Here is a 22,795-nt window from a genome sequence, read left to right as displayed (position 1 = left end):
TTAATTGGCCAGGGAAAGGTGAAGTATTGAAGTTGGCACAAGCAGAAGAGGGTATTTGCTCAGAGGTAATACACACCTGCAAGGTTATTCTGTGCCATGATCCCTTTGTTATTTTGTTTCCATTTGTCCACTTTGGCTATGAATATTCCTTAAGGCTGGTTGTTCTGCTCTTTCTCTAAATCAGGATGATAACTGTTGTCTGCAGATTGTTTGGAAACATGGAGGGGGTTGGAATTGGTCACAATGACTGGGTTTCAGAGACTAGTATGAAGTTAGTATCAACTCTTCTGTTATATGGTCCAGGCCCTTGAGCTACAAAGATGAGAAAGTGATGATTTTCTGTAGTGTACTCTTCTGGATGGAGAGAATAAGGGTGGTCTGCTTGGGGCAGAGTAAAGGGGATCTGTGGGTCTAACTTAGGAGGTTGGCAAGCCATTATCTAAATAGGGCTTTCAAAAATCTTAGCTTGACAGCAACTTTTTTAAAAACTTGTTAATGGAAAGTTTTAAACACTTAAAAGTAGAAGGAGGGGCTTCCCTGGTGGCGCAGTGGTTGAGAGTCCGCCTGCCGATGCAGGGGACACAGGTTCGTGCCCCAGTCCGGGAAGATCCCACATGCTGCGGAGTGGCTGGGCCCGTGAGCCATGGCCGCTGAGCCTGCACGTCCGGAGCCTGTGCTCCGCAACAGGAGAGGCCACAATAGTGAGAAGCCCGCGTACCGCAAAAAAAAAAAAAAATAGAAGGAAGAGAAAGTTTGAGAGAGACTTAAGATCCTAGTCTCTTCCAAATCAATCTGGTAATTTGACTTCCTGCTCACTTTCTTACAGAAAGGAAATGCCATCTATTTCAGTTCCCTGGGGCCCTTGTAACACAGACTTGTTGGCTTCAAACAACAGAAACTTAATCTCTCAGTTCTGGATGCCAAACATCCTTGGTTTCTTTGTGTTACAGCTGCATCACTCTAGTGTCTCGCCTCTTATCACATGCCTTCTTCCCTCTGTGTCTGTGTCCTCTCCTTTGATAAAAACACCAGTCATTGGATTTAATCCAGTATGACCTCATTTTAACAAACTATATTTCAAAATAAAGTAACGTTTTGAGGTTCTGGATGGACATATATTTGGTGGGACACTGTTCAACCCAGCACACAGTCCTTCACTATCCAAGTCAGTTTGGCTTGTGAATTCAGGTGGCAAGGAGTACCAGTGGTGGTGGTGATATGATGCCACTGATTTAAGTGTTTGTTTATTTTGATCGTGCAGTGACCTGCCCAAAGGATCATGGCCTGTCGCCCTTAGACATCGTGAGCAACTGACATTCCTACCCCTTAATCAACCCTATTAATTCAAAATACCCTAATCTTGCTGCCTTGGTGCTACATCAGCTCTGAGGGGCATCAGCTTCATTCTCCACGATGCAGAAATGAGGAGGTGCCTTTCTTGGATGCTGCTGTATTGTCTGAACAGCAGCATTTACACTAGGTCCGTATGCTGGGCAAGTGGGGAAAAAAGATTCTGCTTTCAAGGGGTATATGCCCCAAGTTCTCTGGTCCAGCCCTGCCTCTGAACAAAACTTTTTCTCTTTTAATGATTAGGCTTTGTATCTGGAAAAGTATAAGGCATTAGGTTATTTTAGGACCTACCTTTCTGTGCTTTTTGAATCATGGGTCTATAAAGGAAACCCAAAAAATCAGACTCATCCGACTCTGAAACCTTTCCTCAGGGTGTGGGGCGAAGATATGCTCATGTGGTGTTGAGGAAAGCAGACATCGACCTCACCAAGAGGGCAGGAGAGCTCACTGAGGATGAGGTGAGGACAAGGAAGAGGGGCTGGGGATTGGGCCTATGGGGAGGGGGCGGGGAGACCATCTGGACCTGACCCTTGTCCTGCCTGCCAGGTGGAACGTGTGATCACCATTATGCAGAATCCACGCCAATACAAGATCCCAGACTGGTTCTTAAACAGACAGAAGGACGTGAAGGATGGAAAATACAGCCAGGTGTGTATTAAGATGGGGGAGATTAGAGAAAAGCAGGGTGTCCAGTTAGAATTGGTCATAGGCCAGGGGGTAGAACAAGCATACCTCACCATCTCCTCTGTATCCAGGTCCTGGCCAACGGTCTGGACAACAAGCTCCGTGAAGACCTGGAGCGACTGAAGAAGATTAGGGCCCACCGAGGGCTCCGCCACTTCTGGGGGTGAGTGGGGCGGGGGTTCATCTCTGCCTGTCCCTAGACTCCCAGGGAATTCTCATGCTCTGTCTTTTTCCAGACGTTTGTATGGTGTAAGACCTGTAACCCTTCTCTTTTCTCACCTGCAGACTTCGTGTACGAGGCCAGCACACCAAGACCACAGGCCGCCGTGGCCGCACCGTGGGTGTGTCCAAGAAGAAATAAATTTGTGGGCGTTGTCTGTTAATAAATAGTTTATACAGTTATGGCTTCCTTCTTTATGGTTCTTTGCATTTTTCTGGAGACACTAATAGGGAACATGTTCTCACACTGGGGCCTGTTGGTCATTTTCCCTCCTGCCTGATTTCCCCACTCAGCTGCCCAGACAGTGTCCTTGGTCTTGGTTAAACCTATGCTGTTGCCACTCCCCACTGCGGGAAGCAACATTTTACTTAGTGGTGCCCTGCTCTCGAGGTGGGTGGGAGAAGGGGCAACCAACACGCTCATCCTCGAGGAGGAGCCCTCACGATTTTCAAGACTAGGCTCCCTATTGTCTTGCAGGGTGTTGAGGCTTGTGTAGGTAGTTGAGCCTAGCCGGTTGCCGCTTAGGCGAGTATTTCCAGGTCTTTACCACCCTAGGTTTCTGAGAGTTGGGTGGAGATGCTGATTTTGGTGACCCGGAAGAGCTGAGCGGCAGGGGGGGGTGGGGCGCATTGTTGCCAGGGAGCCGCTGCCGTTCCGGCTGCACAGCGTTCGCCCGCTGTGCCCGAGGCCCGCGGGTCCAATTCCATTCTTGCCCAGTTTCGGGGAAGACCCCACTTGTACACCACAGTCCCCTCTGCATTCTGCTTGCCGCGCGGCTGCGAAGCTTCTGACAGGGTTCCCGGGGGCGCGCACGCCACGCCCTCCCAGCGAGAGGGGCGGGGCTAGGACGCTTCCGCGGACGGAAGAGGTGACTGTTGAAGCGGAAACCCGCCGGCCATGGAGGCAGGCCTCGGCGGCCGAGCCGACAAGGTAACCTCCCTTCAGCTGCAGCCATGGGCCCCGCCGCGCCGCCTCCCGCGCCGGCACCGTAGGGCGCTGGCACAGGCCGTGCCCTCCGCCCGCCCCAGCCCTGGCGTGACCGGTTAGGGACCGAAGTGTCCTAGAGCTGCATTCTCCGCCCTCTAACCGCGTTCCATCTTTCCCTCCAGGTCCCCTCTGACTGCGCCGCACCATGCGCCTCAGCCTCTTCCGGCGCCTTCTCCTGGCCGCCCTGCTGCTCGTGATTGTCTGGACGCTCTTTGGGCCCTCGGGCATCGGGGAGGAGCTGCTGAGCATCTCGCTAGCCTCCCTGCTCCCAGGCCCGGCCTCGCCCGGGCCGCCCCTGACCCTGCCCCGCCTCCTGATCCCCAACGAGGAGGCGTGCGGCGGTCCCGGCCCCCCGCCCTTCCTGCTAATCTTGGTGTGCACGGCCCCGGATAACCTGAACCAGAGAAACGCCATTCGGGCCTCGTGGGGCCGGCTGCGCGAGGCCCGAGGGCTCAGGGTGCAGACTGTCTTTCTGCTGGGAGAACCCAGCTGGGGCTCGCGCGGGAACGACCTGGCGCGGGAGTCAGCGGCCCAGGGGGACATAATGCTGGCGGCTTTCCAGGATTCCTACCGCAACCTCACTCTCAAGACCCTCAGCGGGCTGAACTGGGCCGACAAACACTGCCCCGTGGCCCGCTACATCCTCAAGACTGATGATGATGTGTTCGTCAATGTCCCCGAACTGGTATCAGAGCTGGTCCGGCGAGGAGGCCGCTGGGAGCAATGGGAAAGGGGCATGGGGCCCCCGAGAAAGGCGAAAGTTGGAGATGAAAAGTGGGAAGGAGGCCCCACCTTGGCGAGCCAGCCTGTGCCTCTCTTGTACCTGGGCCGTGTGCATTGGCGGGTGCACCCCTCTCGGACACCAGGGGGCAAGCACCAGATATCAGAGAAACAGTGGCCTCCCACCTGGGGCCCCTTTCCCCCCTATGCCTCAGGCACGGGGTATGTGCTATCGGCTTCTGCTGTGCAGCTCATACTGAAGGTAGCCAGCCGGGCACCCCTTCTGCCACTGGAGGATGTCTTTGTGGGGTTAAGTGCCCGACGAGGAGGCCTCGCCCCAACCCACTGTGTCAAGCTGGCTGGTGCCACCCACTACCCCCTGGATCGGTGCTGCTATGGGAAATTCCTGCTGACATCCCACAAGCTGGACCCCTGGGAGATGCAGGAAGCCTGGAAGCTGGTGGGTGGCTCTGACGGGGAAAGAACTGTACCCTTCTGCTCCTGGCTCCAGGGAGTCCTCGGCATCCTCCGATGCCGGGTAATAGCCTGGCTTCACAGCTGAGAGGGCGTGAGCGCCCAGGAGAGGGGTGAGGAGCTGAGAGTCCAACCAGCACCCTCACCACCTTCTCTCTCCCGGGCCCAAGGCAGGGGCTCTAGCTGGCTGCAACTGATTGGTTGCCCTACACCAGATGCGCAGTCTGTCACTGAAGACTGAGGGATACAGGACACACCTAGGGGGCTGCCTTGCCTGCCAGCCCCAAAGATGGTCATCAGGAAGAGCCGCACATGCTGGGTTGTTCTCTCCAGCCACGGCAGGGGAGGGGCACAAGCCCCTCAATAAACTTGTCTCTTTTCCTCTTCGAGTACAGTGTGGTCCTCACCAGGAGTCTCAGATCACAAACCTGGGGAACCTGAAGGCTACCAGAGCCTGCTGGATGGAAAGGACATCTCCAGGGATGTGGGAGAGGGAGGACAGCCTCTCCCTGGAGGAAGGCCCTAGAGAGCCAGACTAAAGCCACAGCGACCACAAGATAGGGGTGAGGGTAGAAGCAAGACACCACGACCTCTCGTGTCTGAGAGCAGCCCCAGGCCGGACGTGGGAAGGGAACAGGTCCACAGGATGATCCAGACATGTTATCCAAAAACCCACCTTCCTGTTTAATACCAAGCCCTCTCCCCCAACCCCCAGGAGTCAGCTTTCCACCCCCTGTGGGGGAGGGGGCTCACTGCTCCCTCCTCATTCCAGGGAACAGGTCATTCCCCACAGGTGCTCTTGGGGAGAGAATGTCGTTCCCAGGAACCCCTGGAGCCTGGCTCAGCGCACAAATCTGTCCAGGGCAGATGGCCGGGCCCCCATGGGCTTGGCCTTCTCTTGCTTCTGCGGCTGCTGCTCCAAGCTCTGCCGGACTTTGTCCTGGGGTGGGGAGAAAAGGCGAGGTGAGAAGTGGCAGGAGGGCATAGCCCACAGGCCACCCGGCCCATCCCCCAGTGCTCACTTACCCTGTGTTCCTCATCCATGACCTTCCTCTTCCTCTTCACCAGACTTGCTGTGGAGCTGCGGCCCTTCTGCTTTGGCTTTGGCTGGAAGGGAGGCTTGGTGTCGGGATCGTAGCCCTGAGGGAGGGGACAGGAGTGAAACCTGAAACAGACTTCCAAGGCAGGGAACTGCACTTATGAGGACATGGTGGGGACAGGATGTGGGGGTGAGGAAGGCCCGGGCCCTCGGGGGCCTGCTCCGTACCAGCCTCTCAAGCCGTTCCTTCTTTTCCTGCTCCAGAGAGATGACATCAACCTCTGCCAGGGCTCGTGGGTCCAGACAGATGAGCTCTGCAGGTACCTGGGTGTGTCACAGAGGGACAGGAATGCGTAAGGAGCCACAGGAGGGTGACACCCAAGAGATGCCGCTGAAGCCCACTCTTCCCAAGACCCCCGGCCCCACACCACACGCAGACACTTCCTCACCTTCTCCAGTAGGGCCTTCACCTCCCACTCCTGGCGCTGCTTCCGGCTCCTGTATGGGTTACTCTCCAGGCCGTCGAAGTTGGGCTCAGCAGCCCCTGGAGGGAGGAGGGAACACAGAACTGTAAACAGGAACCTACTCCAGCCTGAGCAAGCCCCTGGCCCCCAGCTGTCTCAGGGTCAGGCCCACTCCAGCTTCCATCCCAAGGTCATCCACTTAAGAGCCCCAGCCCTGCCCACTCACCAGGGACCAGCATGCTGGTGATGCCCCCGCTGTGCCCCACTCCCAGCACATCTTCAAAGGGGCAGAACTGAAGGCCATGCACGTGGCCTGAGAGCCGGTGGGTGAGGTAGGGCTGCTCCAGGGACGGGGGGCTGGCCTTGCCCTGTCCTGCCCATATGTTGACCACATCGCCCGTTCCTGCAGCCAGCAGTCCCCGCTGGGAGAAGGCCAGGTGCCCCGCTCCCCGGGGCAGGGTCCGAGCGCTCAGAGGCTGGAACGTCCCTCGCAAGTCAAAGATCTTCAGCTGGTGGTCCAGGCCAGAGGTGGCCATGTGCCTGGGGGCAAGGGGGGCTGGTTAATCCATAGTATGAGCTTACTGGGCAGGCCCGTGGCCAAGTCCAGGCATCAGGTCTGGTTGAAGAGAAGAAGACCAATAATGACAGTAATCACTACCATCACACCACACACTCCACGCACCTCTTCTCAGTGAGGCGGCTGTACTATTTTCATTTCCCTTTTACAGAGAAGAAACTGAAACTAGCTCAGAGAAAGGAAATCAGGGTGAGTGGTAGAGCTAGAATTCAAGTCAGACCTGTGTCTTTAGTGTCTGTGCTCTTACCCACTCACGACATGTGAATGAAAGGGAGGACACACACGACAATCTACACCCAGGTGTGAGGTCCCACCACATAGACAGGCAGCCCATCGGTAAGCAGCGGGAAGGGCTCACAGCAGTGGTCAGGGAGGGCTTCGTGGGATTTGAGCCATTCTAGGTAATTCTCAAGAAAGCACAAAAAACAGAGATGCATGTATAAGCAGGTACAAATGAATTAACATCAGAGCATGGAGACAGGGAGATGGAAGCAGGGGTTTGTTTTCCAGGCTGGTGGGAAATATGGCCAGGAAGGCCAGGAGGGGACAAATTGCAGGGGCTCCTGAAGGTTGGACGGGAGATAGTTCCCAAAGCTGCTCTCCGGCAATGACAGGCCACAAGATGGAGGCTGCATGGACCTGAAAAAACCTCCTTAGGAAGCAAGGAAGTGATGCACTAGAGGGCCCTGCCCCGCCCCCTTCCCTGGAAGGAGGGTGGGCAAGGTTGGTGACCAAATCCTCTCAAGGAAGCATGTACCATGCAAGTCATTTACTTGCAGAGGTTGGAGTTTCTATTGATGTTCAAGTTGCTCCTCAGGGAGGCTGAAGGGGGACCAGCCAGGCCAGGGGATGTATGTTTGCCAGAAACCAAAGACCCTCCTCTTAGCCTTGGCTGTGAACCCAGGAGGAAGACACTAAGGAGTTCCTACTTGAGCAGAGACTTGGCCTGTGATGGGGCCGAAGAGAGGCCCAGCTGGATACTTGTCCTGACAAGACAATCAGGGCCCAGCTCCACCCGAGGGAGAGGCCATCAGCACAAACCAGGACTTATGGAGGGCTCCTGGGACACAGGGTCACACCCTTCACTGAGCCAACAACTGAGGAGCACACGCTGGCTCCTGCCCCAAACACACCCAGCTCTGGGATCCCCTGTGCAAATGCCCACCCAGTGGCCAGACGGGTCTCCAAGGCCACACTACCACGCTACTGAACTTGCAAGAAACACTTCAGCTTTGCGAGTCCAATCCAATCCTAATGCAAGCTTCCAGAAAGCCAGCTGAGGACTACAGTCAGTCTCATCTCTGGAGCCCCTGTGGCTAGTCTGAGGCACCCCTGAGGAGGACCAGAGCTAAGCCGGGGTGGGCCTAAGACCAAGGACCAGAGCCGTCTGGTGTCAGGCTGTTGACCAAACCTCCGTGAAGGAACTGATGGAGCCCTGAGCACAGGAGTAGCTGACCCAGGCAGCCTGGGGAAGGCCAAGTCCAGCTCAGGTCCAATGGCCCACAGAAGGCAGAAAACCTCAGGACAGGCCCCCTGACAGTCCTAGCACCAGACTGGCACAGACATGGAGTAAACAGGGCAGAAGCAAACCACCTGTCCACAGAGACACAACTATGGGGGGCCCAGGAGGCGTGAGCATCTGGCAGGCTTTCATAAGTTGGTAGCCACTGGGCTTTTCTTCTTCCTGATTTTCTATCAAACAACTTAAAAGTAAGGTTATGGAGTTAATACTTAATGTAGAAGATTCCTGAACAATGGTGTAAAAGGAGGAAAGCCATGTGGGAAAGAGTATTCTGACATCAACACCCAGGACACACAAGAAGGAGGAAGAACTGGAGGCTAGAAACTGTGAGACACTGAGAATGGCGAGAAACAGACCTTGGAGGGACCCTGGAGGGGAAAAGCAGTCAGGACTTCACAGCGGTCGTGAGGCGGAAATTCAAAGCAGACCTGCCACCCCCAACCCTTCACATCACCAGCCAGACCTAAAGAGGACAATCGTCTTTGACAAAGATGATGAAATACAGCGCTCCCTACCCACCAGGCACCATGATCAACTCTATAGGCCTTAACTCGCGTTCACGCCTACAACAGTTTTCTAAGCTAAGCCCCAGGCTTGGCAAACTATGGCCCATGAGCCAACAAAGCCAGCGCACCACCTATTTCTGTATAGCCCACAAACTGTAAAGAATGGTTTTTACATTTTTAAGTGGTTGGGAAAAAAAATCAAAAGAAATATATTTTGAAACATGAAAATTATTTGAAAACTCCAATGTCAGCATCTACAAATAAAGATTTATTGGGACACAGTCACACTCATTCAGTTACTTGTTCTGTGGCTGCTTTTTGTGCTAAGACAGCACGGTATTGTGGTCAAGACTGACACCACGTAAAGCATCTCACTTGAGAGTACCAAATTTCAAGTACCAAAATCTCTCCACAGATCGGCATCTGTAGATAAACATTTGCAATTGGGTTGGATGATTTGGGACACTAACTTTCAACCTCAATTAAACCAAATGTTATTCTCAAAAACAGGAATCCAACTCTTCCCATGAGTAGACCTGTATTACAAAAATATTGTGCTCAATTATTTTTCTAAGTTCATTGCTTAAAAATTTGCAATCCTGTGTTTCCTCTTGTTATTTAAGGACCTACATAAATCACTCAGATATGCCCCATTGCCAACAAGCCTAAAATACTTACTATCAGGCTCTTTACAGAAAAAGTCTTCTGGCCCTTGAGCGAGACACTCATATCCCCAGTCTCAGGGTGAGGACAATGTGTGGTACACCGAGGTCACCTAACATGCTCGCTGACATGGCTGGTCAGGAATAACACCAGGATTTAAACCCAAGCAGCTTGGCTGCAGCGTCTGTGCCCCTCCTCTCCTTTCTGCTGAGCTGTGACACACACACCGCCCCTCACCCCCCAGCACCTCAGGCCCAAACAAGTGACTTACGTGCCTGTAGAATCTACTGCCACAGCCCGGACCCCACCACGGTGACAGAGAATCTTTGCCAGTGGCTCCTTCATGGCTGGGCTCCATAAAGACACAGTCCCTAGGCATCAGAGGAGAACTTTAGTTACTAAAAGGGCGCCGAGGTGATTAACCCTGGGAAAGATGGGGACTCAAGGCCAAGAAGTAACAAGAGAGGGAAGCAGAGGAGCAACCTGAAGGGACCCGTTAAAAGCAAATATAGAAGAAAAGCAGGGGCATTCCCTGGCGGTCCAGTGGTTAATACTCAGAGTTTTCAATGCCAAGGGCCCAGGTTCGATCCCTGGTGGGAGAACTAAGATCCCTCAAGCTGAAAAAAAAAAAAAGAAAAGAAAGGAAAAGTAGGACAGGATGGTCAGGCTCAAAGTTCACCCAGGGACTGACCATTGCTGTGTCCCAGATGGATGACGGCGTTGTAAGGGTTCTGAGTCATGACGTTGAGCCGTCCAGCCCGAGCATTCAGAGCTGCCACAATCTTTCCCACTGACACGTCCAGGTAGGTCAGAAACCCTGTCTCTGACTAAGAGAGAGAGAGAGAAAATGAGTCCTGATTGTCCTCTGTCCTTCCTCTACTGGGGCCCCAGGGGAGGATGGTCAGTCTTCTCAGGGCCTGCCACCCAGTCCCTGTGCTCCACAGCCACTCACAGCTGTGGCCAGGAGAAAGTGGAAAGGCAGGAACTCAAGTTGCGTGATGCGGTCACAGCGGCGGATGCAATGGAGCTCGATGCCCTGGTTGTCGTAAATGTGAAGCCAGCGGTTCTGGGCGACAGCAAGCAGTGCCTCCGAATGCAGAAACCTGGGAGGAGCGGAGTAACAGTACAACGTGAAAGGGAGTCACTGGCTGTCATTCGATCAGGGATGGGCTGTCTCAGCCCCACCGCTGCTAACCGAGGCCACTGACCGGATGTCCCGCACTGCCTCCATGACGTTGATCTCGCACATGAGCTTCTTTGTCACCCAATCAAGGGCGGCCACATGACCCCGGCGCCCTCCAAAAGCCAAGTGTCTGTTGGAGTTGGAGGACAGGCAGGGTGTCAGTTCAGGGGGACACCTGGGCTCAGACGTCTGCCCCACGCCAGCTCCTTCTCTCCAGGTGAGAGCAGAGATGCTGCCATACACGCGCACCCTCACATGCAAGCAAATCACAAGACCCTCCCCACATCAACAACCCAGACACACACTGGTATGGCTGAGATGAGCAAGACTGAAGTAACTGGAATTCCTTACCTCCCAGTTCGAGAGTAATTAAGCCTGTAGGGTCCAAACTGCCTCAAGTTCAAGTCAAAATGCTAGAAAAAAAAGAAAAGAAAAAAAAGAAATAATTGGCTCCCTTTGGTAATTTTTTCTTCTAGTCCCCACTCCCATCTTACTCTGCATCCATCAACCCATTGACCCTTTTTCCATCCTCAGGCTCACTTTGGCTGCACTTGCAATGTCCACAGCCTCCACGATGTCAGCCTGGCATATCTTTGCCGTGTCCTCCCCATCCTCTCCTTCCAGAAACCTGCAAGTGAGCATCAGGGATGAATTAAGGCTTCCTAATATGAAGTGGGTGTACCAACATAAATATGAAAAATGAGAGCCCCATAAAGCAGGCGCTGGGGAGGCCCACATTAGGGTCCACTCACCCAGGTTCCTCAGCAAGCAGCAGCTCAGAACGAGCAGCTTTGACACTTATTTCCTCTTCTTGAGCTTCAGCCGCCTCAAGTCGGCTCCGGATTTTGGTCTCAGAACGTGGCAGCTACAATATCGTTGGTGGAGAAGGAGTGGGAGAAGAACCAAGGGATATGGGGGTCACAGGAGAGCCACCTGGCCCCGCCTCCATCCAACTCACCCAGACACTCCCTGCCTGCAACCCCTCCCCACTCTCCGACTGGTCCTCACCTTTTTGGATTTGTCAATGCGACAGAACTTCTGAACCACCTCCACAGGGACGGGGGCGGGGCCTGTAAATGGGTCCTGGGCCTGGGGCAAGGAGGAGGCAATTAGGAAACAGGCTCAGGTTGACCCCAACTCTCGTACCCTCAAGCACAAGGCGACTTGCCTTGCCACCCTATCAGGTCCCAGGCTCACCCCAGACAAGCTCCGCTGAGGCCCTGGACTCCTCCGTTCCCGGGGTTTCTTCGGGACCTGGGGCTTCTTGGAGATCCGAGACTTCTTTGTGCTGTGAGTGTTCTTTGGCTTCTGGGGGCGGAACTCTCGATTCCTCTTCCGTTTACGAGGTGGACCTGGAGAGGCTCCGGCAGCAGTCTGAGTGGTCTCTTCCTCCCAGTATCGCCGCGGTTTCTGCCGGCAGATCAGGATACCCGATAGTGCGCTGCCCCTCGCCCCGCCCCTCCAACCCCGCAGCTAAAAACTTCCCTTCCACCCCAAGGAGGTCTCTACCTTCTTCTTGCCCTGAAGTTTGTCTTTCTTGGGCGTGACATTATTGCCCAGCTTGGGGACCGTCTCCATCTAGTCCACTCGAACCACGATACACGTGCAAACTCTTCTCAGCTGTCCCACAATCGGATGGAGAACTCCCGGAAGTTCTCCGACCCTCATCCAATCAGCGCCGCCCCAGGTCTGAAGTCTTCTAGGCGCCATCTTGACTGAGGGCGCGCTCGCCACTGAGGGCCTCCGCGGGCCTTGGCCCCGCCCTCCCGTGCAGCAGCTTATGCCCGAGTAATGAAAGAGAGGCTGTCCGGGGCCAGGACCCAAGCAACCGTGCAGTTTCTTTTACCAGCTTGGTTTCCCCATCTTGCCTAAAACCTTCCAAATCCAGTCTTTTCAGCGGAAAGCCGCTCATTAAACATGTTAGAACTACATTTCCCGGCATGCACCAGACGAAAGCTTCCGGCGCCGTCTTTTCCCGGCATTCGTTGTTTACTTCCGGGTTTACCAATACTGACGGGAGAACGTGAGTGGGTCAGGGATTCGGTTGAGGGGTTTGGGGTCCTGTTTCGCCCGCCACCCCTTGGGGCAGGGGTGAAGCAGATATTCCGGATCCGGAGAGACTGCGGTGTTCCGAGAGGCTGCCTGTCAGGAGAGCTGTCATTTCCGCAGGCCAGAAAAGGGAGCTCGGGTACCTTCCAGAGTGTGAGACCCAGCGCCCCCCTCCCGCTCCCCGCAGGCTTTCGTCCCCGCCATGGCTGAGCTAATCCAGAAGAAGCTACAGGGAGAAGTGGAGAAATATCAACAGCTACAGAAGGGTAAGGGAGCAGGGTCGGTGTGGCCTCGCCCCAATTCCCTCAAAACCCAAAGCCATACCCAGACCATGTGTTCTGCACTGCCCCCACCCCACCCCCCTACTCCCGGCCCCAGCGTGCGGGTCCATCCCCACCTCTATACTCTTCCCATCCACTGACTCGCCGCTCCGTCCTTGGCCTACTTCCTCAATTGCATCTTTTTCTCATCAGGATTTTGGGGGTCGGGTGGCGCATGTGATGTCTCTAATAAAGTCTTTCCTCCCACCCACCAGACTTGAGTAAATCCATGTCAGGGAGGCAGAAACTAGAGGCACAACTAACAGAAAATAATATCGTGAAGGAGGTGAGAGACTGGGATTTGTGGGGTGAGGAGGGATCTGTCCTGGCAGTAATTCTGATCATGTATGTGCCACCCCTTCATCAGGAACTGGCCCTGCTGGATGGATCCAATGTGGTCTTTAAACTTCTGGGTCCCGTGCTGGTCAAACAGGAGCTGGGGGAAGCTCGGGCCACAGTGGGGAAAAGGCTGGACTACATCACGGCTGAGATGTGAGTCTTTATTCCACGCCCCGTGATGTACCTGACGCGTTGGGAAAAAGGTGTTGAGGAACCATCGTAGAGTCGCTCTCCAGAGTATCCCCCAATTGTCCAGTTCCTCCAACCCTTCCCTTGTAACTCCTCTCCTCCATCCTCCCCTTAGATCTCAAGTTTTCCACCAATCTTCTTCTTGCCTTCAGCACCCTCAACAGTAAGTCTCAGTAACTTCTCCTTACTTGCTTTTTTGCCTTTCCTCAGTAAGCGATACGAATCCCAGCTCCGGGACCTAGAGCGGCAGTCAGAGCAACAGAGAGAGACCCTTGCTCAGCTGCAGCAGGAGTTCCAGCGGGCCCAGGCAGCAAAAGCAGGGGCTCCTGGGAAGGTCTGACCCTGTCCTGGGGGCGGGGGAGGGGAGCAAATGAGGCAGCTCTAGGGTCTATACTGTAGCTAATAAAATGTGAAAATACCTGGCCGTTTTCTGACCAGTCGCTTCTGTTATAATTGTCTCCATCCATTCTCCTGGTCCCTTCCACCTTATATGTTTATCACTTGCATTACTCTCTCAGGTCCAGATCCTTGCACTGGAATCTCTGTGTGGCAGAGTAACCCTTCTTTCTTGAGACTAAAATCCGAAATGTCTCAAACCTAATTCTTGCCTGTATGTGGAACCCTTAACTCTTCCATATCTTGGTTGGAAACATGAAAAGGGCATTTACAACACAATAATTTCAGGGAAAGTGAGTTTATTGAAGAACTCACAATTCTCTGACCCCAGAATGAAACATGGTGACCCTCCTTTGCTATGATTTCTTGTCATTCTCAAAATAGCCCTGGCACATTAGTTCTTTTTAGTCTCTTTCTTCCTAGAATTTGAGTGTAGCTTAAACTGATTTCAAGCCCCAGCACATAATGCATTGTAATATGTAAGGTCTCCCAGTTTGTACATTGTCCACAAAGTTGTTCTTCCATTTCTTTGTCCTAAAATTGTTTCTTACAAATTCAGAGTCAGGGGTGTTCTTCATGCTGATCACTTTAATTGGGATGGCTAGTACTTGACATGGGTTTGTAGCAACTGAGGAGAAAAATGTAAGAGCAAATAAAGGGACCAGGGATGGCGAGGTTGCTGGGGAGGAACAAACCATTCTGAGGAAACCGTTTCCACCAAGTCCTTGCTTCCAGCTCTTCATGGATAGAGAACATTGGGCCCCTCTTTTTCCACGGTGTCTACCTTCAGCCAACTCCCCACCCCCACTCCAAGCAGCTAGTTCGTACACACTGCAAGGACGGGAGTAGAGTTCAGGTAGTGTTTTGGTTTATTAGTGTTGTCACAGTGACAGGAACCCCCAGACTAGGAAGAGGAACTCCTACTAGAACCTTTTTCTTACCATTCCCTTCCCCTGGGGCTCAGAGCCTCTAGGCTTTTCCTTTCCCCCTACTTCCAGGCCTTTCCTTGGCCCTTAGCATGTTAGGATGTGGCCAGGAATCAGAAACGGATCCTTTTCCCAGCACTAGCTGTGTGCTGCATTCATGGAAAGTGGGAAGCTATACACAGGTATCCGTCTTGGGTACCAAGATTACCAGTTCCCATAGGGCTGGATCTCGGCTGGCTGGTAAACCAGTGGCGCTTCACTGCCCCAGGGTGGTTGGCCACCCTTCTGGATTTTTCCCCAGTGCGGCAACTGCCACCATTCAGGATGGCTCCCCACATCTGGCACGGCCACCATGAGTTCTAGGAGCCAACAGGGCTTCGTCCTCAGAACAGTGCTCGGGCAATCTTCCTCCCTTTGGCCTTGATCCTGGGAAAAGAACCCCCTCCTCCCTCACTTGGGGGAGTTCCCGAGGCAGAAGGGCCACTGGCACGGCCCAGTGTAGCAGTGGAGGGCCGTCGCCGCTGCCGCAGGAGGAAATCGAGTGAAGCTCCATCCATAGCGTAGAAGACGTTAGCCGAGGGGGGGATGGTCAGCTCTGTAGGTTCAGAAAGGGTGTCAAACACAAACACAGTCATTCCCCGCACAACCCCCCAGATGTGGACGCACTCTCCTCCAGAGTCTGCCCTCCCAGCCTCTGACCTCGCTCCCCTGGGAGCAGCTGCACTAGCTCATACTCTGAAGCCACCGCAGAATCACGATTGTTTTTCTTAAGGACACGACTGATGACACTTGGAGCCTTGTCCTGGCTTGTCACCTGGCAGGACAGTAGACCAAAAGAGCAATCAGTTGGCCATGATGACCTGTGCTTTCCATTTTTCCAACCCTAGCCAGTAATCCCAACCAGAAAAGGTTACCCGCACCCAAACTTTCAAGCGAAGAGGGAAACCCAACATGGTGGCTCCCTGTACTCCATCCGCCAGCCCACATAGTTGCTGGGCTGCTTCCTGCTTCCTGTGGGGAAACTGCTATTGGTTCTGAAAATCTAATACAGCCACCCAAAGTTCAAGGTGCACCAGCAAAGTAACCTTCAAAAGAAAACATGGTCGCTGGGCTTCCCTGGTGGCGCAGTGGTTGAGAGTCCGCCTGCTGATGCAGGGGATGCGGGTTCGTGCCCCGGTGTGGGAAGATCCCACATGCCGCGGAGCGGCTGGGCCTGTGAGCCATGGCCGTGAAGCCTGCGTGTCCAGAGCCTGTGCTCCGCAGCGGTAGAGGCCACGACAATGAGGGGCCCACGTACCGCAAAAAAAAAGAAAACATGGTTGCTAAAACCAAAGGTCAATTAAAAGTAAAAACAGGGCTTCCCTGGTGGTGCAGTGGTTGAGAGTCCACCTGCCAATGCAGGGGACACGGGTTTGTGCCCCGGTCCGGGAAGATCCCACATGCCGCGGAGCGGCTAGACCCGTGAGCTATGGCAGCTGAGCCTGCGCGTCCGGAGCCTGTGCTCCGCAACGGGAGAGGCCACAGCAGTGAGAGGCCCGCGTACCGCAAAAAAAAAAAAAAAAAAAAGTAAAATCATCCTCCCATTTGGCTATTGACATCTAAGACATCATCTATCTCTAGTCCCTCAGGGCACCATCCTTCACCCCACCTCCCAGCCCACAGCTCCCTCACCAAGATGCTCTTGTAGACACTGCCGTCTTCCCCCAGCTCCATCTGGACTCGGATGATGCGGCAATCAGAGGCCCCTGGCCCAGGCCCCCCTCCCCCATATCCAGGCCCCCTGGAGGCCCCTTCTGCACCCCCACTGAGCGGGGAGCCACAGGAGGCTGAGCGGCGGTGACCTCGAGAAGGCCTCGGGGAGGAAGCTGGGGGAGAGAGGTGGCTGGGGTCAGCGGGACTCTGCAGGGCTGGAGTGCTTTCCAGGGCGGAGTCCAGAGATGAGACAGACGGCCACTTCATGTGCTGGGGACAAACGACACAGGGAACTGGCACGAAGGCAGGGAGGTCAAGGAAGAAGGATTCACGAAGTCAGGGTCAGTGTTGAGGTCAGAGGTCAGGAGCAGAGCTCACCTGGGCCAGCCGGGTCAGCAGTGGAGCGGGGGTTGCAGGCACCTCCTCTGCCCCCACATTCGGCCAGTCCCAGGAGACAAGGGGTGTGGGACCTCCAACAGAACCCAGCACCCTGGAGTGGCAGGACATTGGGAAGGTCAGAGGGAGAAGGACAAGTCCCCAAGAGACCACCCTCCAACCACTGACTCCCTCACTCTGTCCACTGCGAGATGACAAGCGTTGGCCGAAGCACCCGCGGGGCAGGAGGGTCACTGCTACTGGATGGCTCCACCTCACAGGACACCTGATGGCTGGGGATGGGGGCAATGGGCAGAGGTCAGTGCATGACATACTGACCCCCATGCCCAGCCTGAGCCCTGGAGTCCCAACCGCACCCAGCCAGTCACCTCTGGGCCTCTGTCAGTGGCCGGAGCCCCTGTAGCCACCGCTGGATATCGGGGTCAGGTCGGAGGTCATAGCCACGACATTTGTTCTGGAGCTGCCTCAGCTCAGAAAGGACAGCAAACTCCTAGGAAGGAGCCCACAGACTGCAGGCGCCAAAATTCAGGAACCCCTGACTCTGCCCTCCTCTCCCCTTCCTGGGATGTAGCTAGGGACAGCTAGCATCCAGCCCAAATGCTCCCCTCACCTTCCTCCGCTTGTCAAAATTGATGTATCCGTTCTGCAAGGATAAAGGGGATGGGGTGAGGGTCCCAACCCTGCCACAGAGAGAACATCCCCTCTCCCAAACACTCACTTCACTCAGCCTCTCTGACTCCTCTGGCCCTCCCCCTCCTCCCCCTCTCATCCATCATGCCCCAAGACCCCTACCTTACCCTTTAAATAGAACATCATGGGTCAAAATTGTGTCCACTTTACAGTTGAGAAAATTAGAGCTCAGAAAAGATAAGGAACTTGCCCAAGATCCCAGTATTGATTTATTTAGCAAACTATATATGCTTACATCTCAGGCATGTTCTGAGCACTCGCCAAACGTTAATTCATTTAACTCTCATAATAAAAGGTTGATGTAGAGACGTCACTAGTTTCCCATTTACAAATCACTAAGGCACAAGGAGGTTAAACAAACTTGCCGAAGTAACAGAGTCCTGGCAGTGCTTCTGCCTTGCAGCCCCTTCTGGAAGGAGGTCTGTCTGACCCTGAGGCCTACTCATTCCATTATCGCAATGCACACACACACACACACACACACACACACACACTGACCTCCAGCTCATCCTTGGAGGCTGCGTCCAGCATCACAAGGTCCTTCAAGAAGGTGCCAAGGTATGGGACCACACCCTGAGATCAGAGGTAAGAGTCAGTCACCCCTGCCATTGATCCAAGGGCCCTCCATCTCTCCGCACTTTCCTATCCCATTGCCTCAGAGAACAAGTTGAATTCTCCTCACGCTGCTGTGCCTCCTCTTCCATCCCTCAGACTGCTTCCACCCCCAACTAGTCACTCACCCCACCCCGGGAGCCAGACCTCGGGGACTTCTTGGAATTTGGCTCCAGAGAAGGCTGCAGCTTCACCTCCTGGTGGTGACAGAACAAGGAGACATGGGGGTGGGGGTGGGGGGGTGGGGGGGATGTCTGGGAATGCTGGGAACAGGCCTCACCTGCAGGAGGAGCTCCCGGCTCTGGGAATAATTATCCTCCTCGGAGAAAATCTGGCAGAGGCTGGAAAAGACTCTGAGGCTGTCCCTGGGGAGCAGGAGGCAGTGGTCTTGAGGAGGGGCCTGGCTCAGTTGCCCCCCTCCCAGCCCTTACCCGACTCCAGTGCCCCATCCTCCCCACCTGGCTGCTTCCCCCCAGGCTGCCCGAAGCCTGTGGATGGGGCTGGATTGCAGGGCCGACACCACAGCATACACTGAAGAGAAGTTTCGGAGCAGACGGCACTCCTGTGGGGTTCACAAGAGGGGGCCGCAGCTGTGGGCCTCTTTCCACACCACAGCCCCTAGTAGGGCCGAGCCTCTCTCTTACCTCTGCCACACGGATCCACTTCTCCAGCAGTCGGGCCCTCTGGGGGGGACGGAGTGGCCGTATGGTCACCTCCCCAGGCCCCTCTCCGGTTGAGGTAGCCCCCAGGACAGAGCTGACCACTGCCCCTGCCACCTTGTTGAACTGTATGACAGTAGCCCGGACAGACGGGCAGAGGTGGGAATGTCCTGGCCGGTCTCTGTGACCCCACAGGCCCCCCAGGCACTGAGAGGGGACCAGATTGAGAAATAGCTCCTGTGGGGCAGAGGTTAGAGGTTAAAGTTTGTAGTCAAGTGAGGTCAGCCTTCCAATATCGGGGGTGTGAGGATCTCAGGTGGCCAAGGAACCAGAGGGGCACAGGGTTTGAAGGGCAACAATCAAGAGGAAAGGGGGCAAGGTCAAAACTGGGTGGGCGAAGGAGACTGGGAGCTGGATCAGGAAGGATTGGAAGCACGCTAAGGATCTGGAGTCAGGGACAGGTTAGTAGGGGGCAGGGGGCAGGGGGGTCAGAGGTCAAGGTCTCACCGCATCTAGCAGGGTCAGCTGTTCGGCCAAGTGGTCAGCGAGGAACACCAGGACATCCGTGGGGTCAGCAGGGGGATCGCCGGGGAGGGCCAGGGGCTTAGGAAGTTCGGGGGTCTGGGGGTCCACCCGGGACCGGAGGTTGCGGATGAGGTCAGCGCCGCCCCCCCCAACACCCTCCCCTGCTGCATACCCTGTCCGAAGCAAGAAGCTCTCAAGCCGGTCAATCTGACCCTTGACCTCAGAGCCAAAATCCTCAGGGTGAGAGGCCAGCCAGGTTGACAGTACAGAGATGGCTACCCTGGGAGAAGTGGAATCCGCCAGGGGTCAGATGTCAGGCTGCAGCCTGGGCGGAGGGAACTGTGAGGTTAAGAATCAGGGGTCACTCACCCTTTTGTCCTCTCTAGCTCATCAGTAGGATGAGATTCAAGGGCTTCCAGCCTGGGGAGTGGAAGAGATTCTATCTGTCCATTTTTTCCAAAATGCTAGTGGCTTTGACTATTTGGGCGGGATATTCCGGCTTTAGAAAGTCCAGACATGTCAATGACCCTTGGCCCCTTATGACCCTGACCTGTCAGCCATAAGCCCTAGCAGGGCAGGCGTGGAGGTGAAGGCCCGGTGAGTAGCCAGGAAGGCTGCCGTGAAGGTCACGTCAGTCCCTGATGTCCGGGTGTCCAGCAGGTGTCTGACCAGGGCCTCCAGAGTGCCAGCTCGGAGCCTCCGGAAGGAACGCGGGGGAGGCCTCGGGGCCTGGGGGAGACAGAGGGCCAGTCACTGACCCTTTTTTCAACTCTGCCCCTAGATATCTGGGGGAAATCCCAGACCTAGGAGATGATCCAGGCTCACTGTATTAAGATTCAGAGAGGGCAAAAGACTTGACCTAAGTCACACAGCAGAGTGCAGTCTGCAAACTTCCAACCTGGCACTCTGGCCAGAAAGTTGGCCGGAGGAAGGGGAACTGGGAGGTGGAGGGTCAGAGGTGTGAAGTCAAAGTTATGATCTCACCAAGGGATCAACAGACCGATACTGGCGACTTGTGACAGTAAAGGTGGCACCATCCTCCTCCTCGTCCCAGACAGACACAGGGGCCTGGAGGAGCAAGGAAGGGGAGGTCAGACAGTTCCCCACCATACCCCACTGCCCAACCCTCAGCCCCAGGCCCTACTCCTCCCTCTGTACCCCTCACCTGTTGCGGCGGGGGACAGTACCAGCGAGTACGAGGGGTGGGGGGGACTGGTGACCCCAGGTCTCCCCCACTGGGGCCCAGACAGCCCCCCGCAAGCCGCCTCAGGGCCCGGTGGAGTCTAGGGGTTTGCCGTGGGGGGCTGGATGGAATGCAGGAACCCTGGTCCTGGAGACCGCTGTAGCCCCTTCCCCCCAGAGCTGAACCCCAGAACAGCGGAGAATCAAGGTACAAAGGGTAGGAGACGGGAAGCGAGAGAGGCAGAAAGCCTGAGGCAGAGACCTTGAGAAGCTGAAACCTCAGTCACAGGCACAGCCGCATGCTCCGCCCTCCCCCGCAGGAACTGACCAAGCCCAAAGAGTTAGTCCTTCCCCTTAGCCCCCTTTCCCCGGGTCCCTCAGCCCTGGAGACCCCCCTCGAGGTGGCGGCTCTGATCCCAGTACAGGAAGAAGGGGAAGTGGGGATGATGTGGGGGAAAGACTCAGAGTGTCATGTGACCCAGCCCCTCCCCCAACCGATCCCGAAAAACCAGCCCTGCTAGTCACCCAGCCCTCACCCAGACTCTGGACCCAGGAGTCCAAAGCCTCGGGGCCTCAAATCCAACTTTTGGCGCCTCCCGAGGCCCCAGTCATACTCCTGGCCACCGCCATTAGTCCCGGAGAAAAGCAGGTGACCACCCGCCACTCAGCCCGGGATGGTCCCTCCAAGGTCCAAGAACCTTGGCTTCGCGCCTCCACCGAGAGCCCGGCAGGAGAGGGGGGAGGGGTCACGAAGTCAAAGGGTTCCCTCCCCAATCCCGGAATCAGAGGAGCGGGTTACTGTGGAAACAAACCCCTCCCCGCCAAACAAAAACAGGGAGGGAGACAGGGACCTAGACACCAAGCCCAGAGAGACGGGCACACTCGGGCACAGGCGGAGAGGGCCAGAGACCCGCAGGACAGCCAGCCAGACGCTCCTGGCAGGAACAGGGCAGGTTCCTGCGGGCAGGTCCTGAGTCACACTGCGGCACAGAACCACAGAAACGCCGGGACTCCCCGCAGCGGGGAGACAGGCAGACACCAGCGAGAGGCGCGGAAGTAGCTGAGGCAGGAAGAGATGAAGGGACACAGACACCAAAAGGTGGAGAGTCTCAGAAATATACACGCCCCCTACCTCCCACCTCCCGCGTCTCACCTCGTCGTCTTCTTCTTCCTCCTCCTCCTCCTCCTCCTCCTGCCCCCCGCCCACGCCCCGGCCACCTGGGCCCCCACCCTCTTCGGGGTCTCGACTCCGGAAGCTGCTCAGCACGACTCCCCCGGGGGGGCTCGTGTCCCAAAACAGCCGCAGGGGCCGCGGGAGCATGGCCGAGTGAAGGAATCAGCGGGGTCGGGCCATGGGGGCTCCTGGGGAGAGACAGGAGGGGTCAGGTGGAGAGTCAGGTGGACGCGGGGGATCCGGAGGGGAGGTAAGCGGGTGGGTTCTAGGTAACCGGATGGGAGTCCTGAAGGGAGGCTGGGCGGGGGGGAAGGAGGGATACAGGGGTGGAATATGGGGGGCCTTGCATTTTGGGGATGAGGGGGTCACGAGTACGGGAACGGGCAGGGTCACAGGGTGCTCTGGCTCTGACCTGCTCAGGAGGGGTGGGGGCAGCGAGGGTCCCGGGCCGCTGTTCCCGTAGGTCTCCGGCCCCTGATCAAGTTCCCGGACCGAGTCCCTTCCCTGGCTTTTCCGCACCCCCTTGTACCCCACCCCCTCGCCAGGCTCCCGGGCCCTCCCGCCCTTTCCGCTCCCCCCACGTCCGCCCGCTCCGCGAGCAGGAGCCAAAAAGGGAAGGAAGTGAGGACAGGAGCCAGGGCCGCGGACGAGAGGAGCGCTAGACACTCAGGGGCCGGGACCCAGGAGCCCGGGTCTCCAGCTCCGCTGTCCTCGGGCCCCCCGGACTCGGGGATCCTGGAACCCAAGTCGCCCCGCACTTAACTGATATAAAGATTTCAGTCTCCAGCCCCCGGGGAAGGGCAGGAGCCAAATTTGACATTCCTCTCCCCTAACACAACCACTAGGCTAAAACTCCCGCGGGAAGCGTTTTAGGCGGGGACGGACACAGTTACTCCAGCCCGCGGGGTTCCACTCCCACCCCCACCCGCGCGTGTAGCGGGCCGAAATCCACTCCGGCTTTTCCTGAGAGCCCTGGGTTCCCGCCCCCTCGGAAAGGGGCGGAGCAGGAAGCCGCCACGTCCGGTTAGGGACTCGGCGCTCGGGGGTTTCCGACGCCAGGGCCTGGATCTCGGTTCACGTACTGTCACCCCTCTAGGGCCGGCTTCTTCAGGGCGTCCTGTCCGCCATTAGTGGCGCCCGACCCCAATCAGTTCCGAAGGGGGATTGGGTGCAGCCGAGGCATTTGAGAGGCGGGGTCGTTGGAAGGAACCACACGCGATTGGAAGTGTTCTCGCGCTTGCAAAGGGGATCCCTGGG

At 56.0% G+C, this 22,795-nt stretch overlaps 5 protein-coding genes across 7 annotated transcripts in view; 3 read left to right on the top strand and 2 right to left on the bottom strand.

The window, feature by feature from the left end:
• Window positions 1–2,436, top strand: part of RPS18 (ribosomal protein S18) — a 68,790-nt gene extending 66,354 nt beyond the window's left edge. The window contains exons 4-7 of the mRNA XM_060022041.1: window positions 1,722–1,808; window positions 1,897–1,998; window positions 2,106–2,197; window positions 2,320–2,436. Of these exons, the coding sequence (XP_059878024.1) occupies window positions 1,722–1,808; window positions 1,897–1,998; window positions 2,106–2,197; window positions 2,320–2,395 (357 nt within the window). The 3' untranslated portion in view covers window positions 2,396–2,436. The remainder of the gene's footprint in view (window positions 1–1,721; window positions 1,809–1,896; window positions 1,999–2,105; window positions 2,198–2,319) is intronic.
• A 676-nt stretch (window positions 2,437–3,112) lies between these two features.
• Window positions 3,113–4,767, top strand: B3GALT4 (beta-1,3-galactosyltransferase 4). The gene is made up of 2 exons (XM_060022030.1): window positions 3,113–3,184; window positions 3,364–4,767. The coding sequence occupies exon 2, from the start codon at window positions 3,387–3,389 to the stop codon at window positions 4,521–4,523; it is 1,137 nt and encodes a 378-aa protein (XP_059878013.1). The 5' UTR covers window positions 3,113–3,184; window positions 3,364–3,386; the 3' UTR covers window positions 4,524–4,767.
• Window positions 4,768–5,090: 323 nt separating this feature from the next.
• WDR46 (WD repeat domain 46) lies at window positions 5,091–12,018 on the bottom strand. The gene is made up of 15 exons (XM_060022029.1): window positions 11,899–12,018; window positions 11,587–11,799; window positions 11,398–11,478; window positions 11,142–11,254; window positions 10,930–11,017; window positions 10,741–10,802; window positions 10,415–10,519; window positions 10,159–10,309; window positions 9,898–10,033; window positions 9,478–9,577; window positions 6,165–6,478; window positions 5,924–6,018; window positions 5,703–5,798; window positions 5,462–5,575; window positions 5,091–5,375 (listed from the first exon to the last, which is right to left on the bottom strand). The coding sequence occupies exons 1-15, from the start codon at window positions 11,965–11,967 to the stop codon at window positions 5,277–5,279; spliced, it is 1,836 nt and encodes a 611-aa protein (XP_059878012.1). The 5' UTR covers window positions 11,968–12,018; the 3' UTR covers window positions 5,091–5,276.
• Window positions 12,019–12,369: 351 nt separating this feature from the next.
• Window positions 12,370–13,708, top strand: PFDN6 (prefoldin subunit 6). 2 transcript variants are annotated; one of them, XM_060021335.1, is made up of 5 exons: window positions 12,370–12,412; window positions 12,626–12,704; window positions 12,974–13,044; window positions 13,126–13,250; window positions 13,497–13,708. In XM_060021335.1, exons 2-5 carry the CDS (start codon window positions 12,641–12,643, stop codon window positions 13,624–13,626), a joined length of 390 nt encoding a protein of 129 aa, XP_059877318.1. In that variant the 5' UTR covers window positions 12,370–12,412; window positions 12,626–12,640; the 3' UTR covers window positions 13,627–13,708. The 2 variants fall into 2 exon arrangements, with proteins under 2 accessions (XP_059877318.1, XP_059877317.1); XM_060021334.1 differs by lacking the exon at window positions 12,370–12,412 and having other exon boundaries at window positions 12,419–12,704.
• Window positions 13,709–14,520: 812 nt separating this feature from the next.
• RGL2 (ral guanine nucleotide dissociation stimulator like 2) lies at window positions 14,521–22,369 on the bottom strand. Of its 2 annotated transcripts, none has more exons than XM_060022025.1 (18): window positions 21,951–22,369; window positions 21,518–21,726; window positions 20,167–20,250; window positions 19,733–19,911; window positions 19,552–19,602; window positions 19,165–19,462; window positions 18,643–18,894; window positions 18,457–18,560; window positions 18,279–18,363; window positions 18,127–18,195; window positions 17,885–17,959; window positions 17,307–17,339; window positions 17,065–17,186; window positions 16,873–16,968; window positions 16,679–16,790; window positions 16,280–16,570; window positions 15,308–15,422; window positions 14,521–15,203 (listed from the first exon to the last, which is right to left on the bottom strand). In XM_060022025.1, exons 2-18 carry the CDS (start codon window positions 21,683–21,685, stop codon window positions 14,992–14,994), a joined length of 2,346 nt encoding a protein of 781 aa, XP_059878008.1. In that variant the 5' UTR covers window positions 21,686–21,726; window positions 21,951–22,369; the 3' UTR covers window positions 14,521–14,991. The 2 variants fall into 2 exon arrangements, with proteins under 2 accessions (XP_059878008.1, XP_059878009.1); XM_060022026.1 differs by having other exon boundaries at window positions 15,030–15,203; window positions 15,343–15,422.
• Window positions 22,370–22,795: the final 426 nt, after the last annotated feature.

Source organism: Delphinus delphis, chromosome 10 (genome assembly GCF_949987515.2).
Source record: "Delphinus delphis chromosome 10, mDelDel1.2, whole genome shotgun sequence".
NCBI classification, from domain to species: domain Eukaryota; kingdom Metazoa; phylum Chordata; class Mammalia; order Artiodactyla; family Delphinidae; genus Delphinus; species Delphinus delphis.
The sequence above is the reverse complement of the archived record's forward strand: the minus strand, read 5'-3'. Positions and strand labels throughout refer to the sequence as shown.

Bases quoted from the DNA above. Each gene is read 5' to 3' on its own strand.
- RGL2 (XM_060022025.1), bottom strand. From the start codon at position 21,685: ATGCTCCCGCGGCCCCTGCGGCTGTTTTGGGACACGAGCCCCCCCGGG. The intron at 19,463-19,551 runs GTGAGTGACCCC...CACTTCTCCCAG, and splicing joins GAGCTAGAGAGGACAAAAGG to GGTAGCCATCTCTGTACTGT. The intron at 18,196-18,278 runs GTGAGGCCTGTT...TGTCACCACCAG, and splicing joins GCCGGGAGCTCCTCCTGCAG to GAGGTGAAGCTGCAGCCTTC.
- PFDN6 (XM_060021335.1), top strand. From the start codon at position 12,641: ATGGCTGAGCTAATCCAGAAGAAGCTACAGGGAGAAGTGGAGAAATAT. The intron at 12,705-12,973 runs GTAAGGGAGCAG...CCCACCCACCAG, and splicing joins ATATCAACAGCTACAGAAGG to ACTTGAGTAAATCCATGTCA. The intron at 13,045-13,125 runs GTGAGAGACTGG...CCCCTTCATCAG, and splicing joins AAAATAATATCGTGAAGGAG to GAACTGGCCCTGCTGGATGG.
- B3GALT4 (XM_060022030.1), top strand. From the start codon at position 3,387: ATGCGCCTCAGCCTCTTCCGGCGCCTTCTCCTGGCCGCCCTGCTGCTC.
- WDR46 (XM_060022029.1), bottom strand. From the start codon at position 11,967: ATGGAGACGGTCCCCAAGCTGGGCAATAATGTCACGCCCAAGAAAGAC. The intron at 6,479-9,477 runs GTAAGTCACTTG...CCTTGCCCCCAG, and splicing joins GCAGTAGATTCTACAGGCAC to GCACATGGCCACCTCTGGCC. The intron at 6,019-6,164 runs GTGAGTGGGCAG...TCCTCCCTCCAG, and splicing joins CACCAGCATGCTGGTCCCTG to GGGCTGCTGAGCCCAACTTC.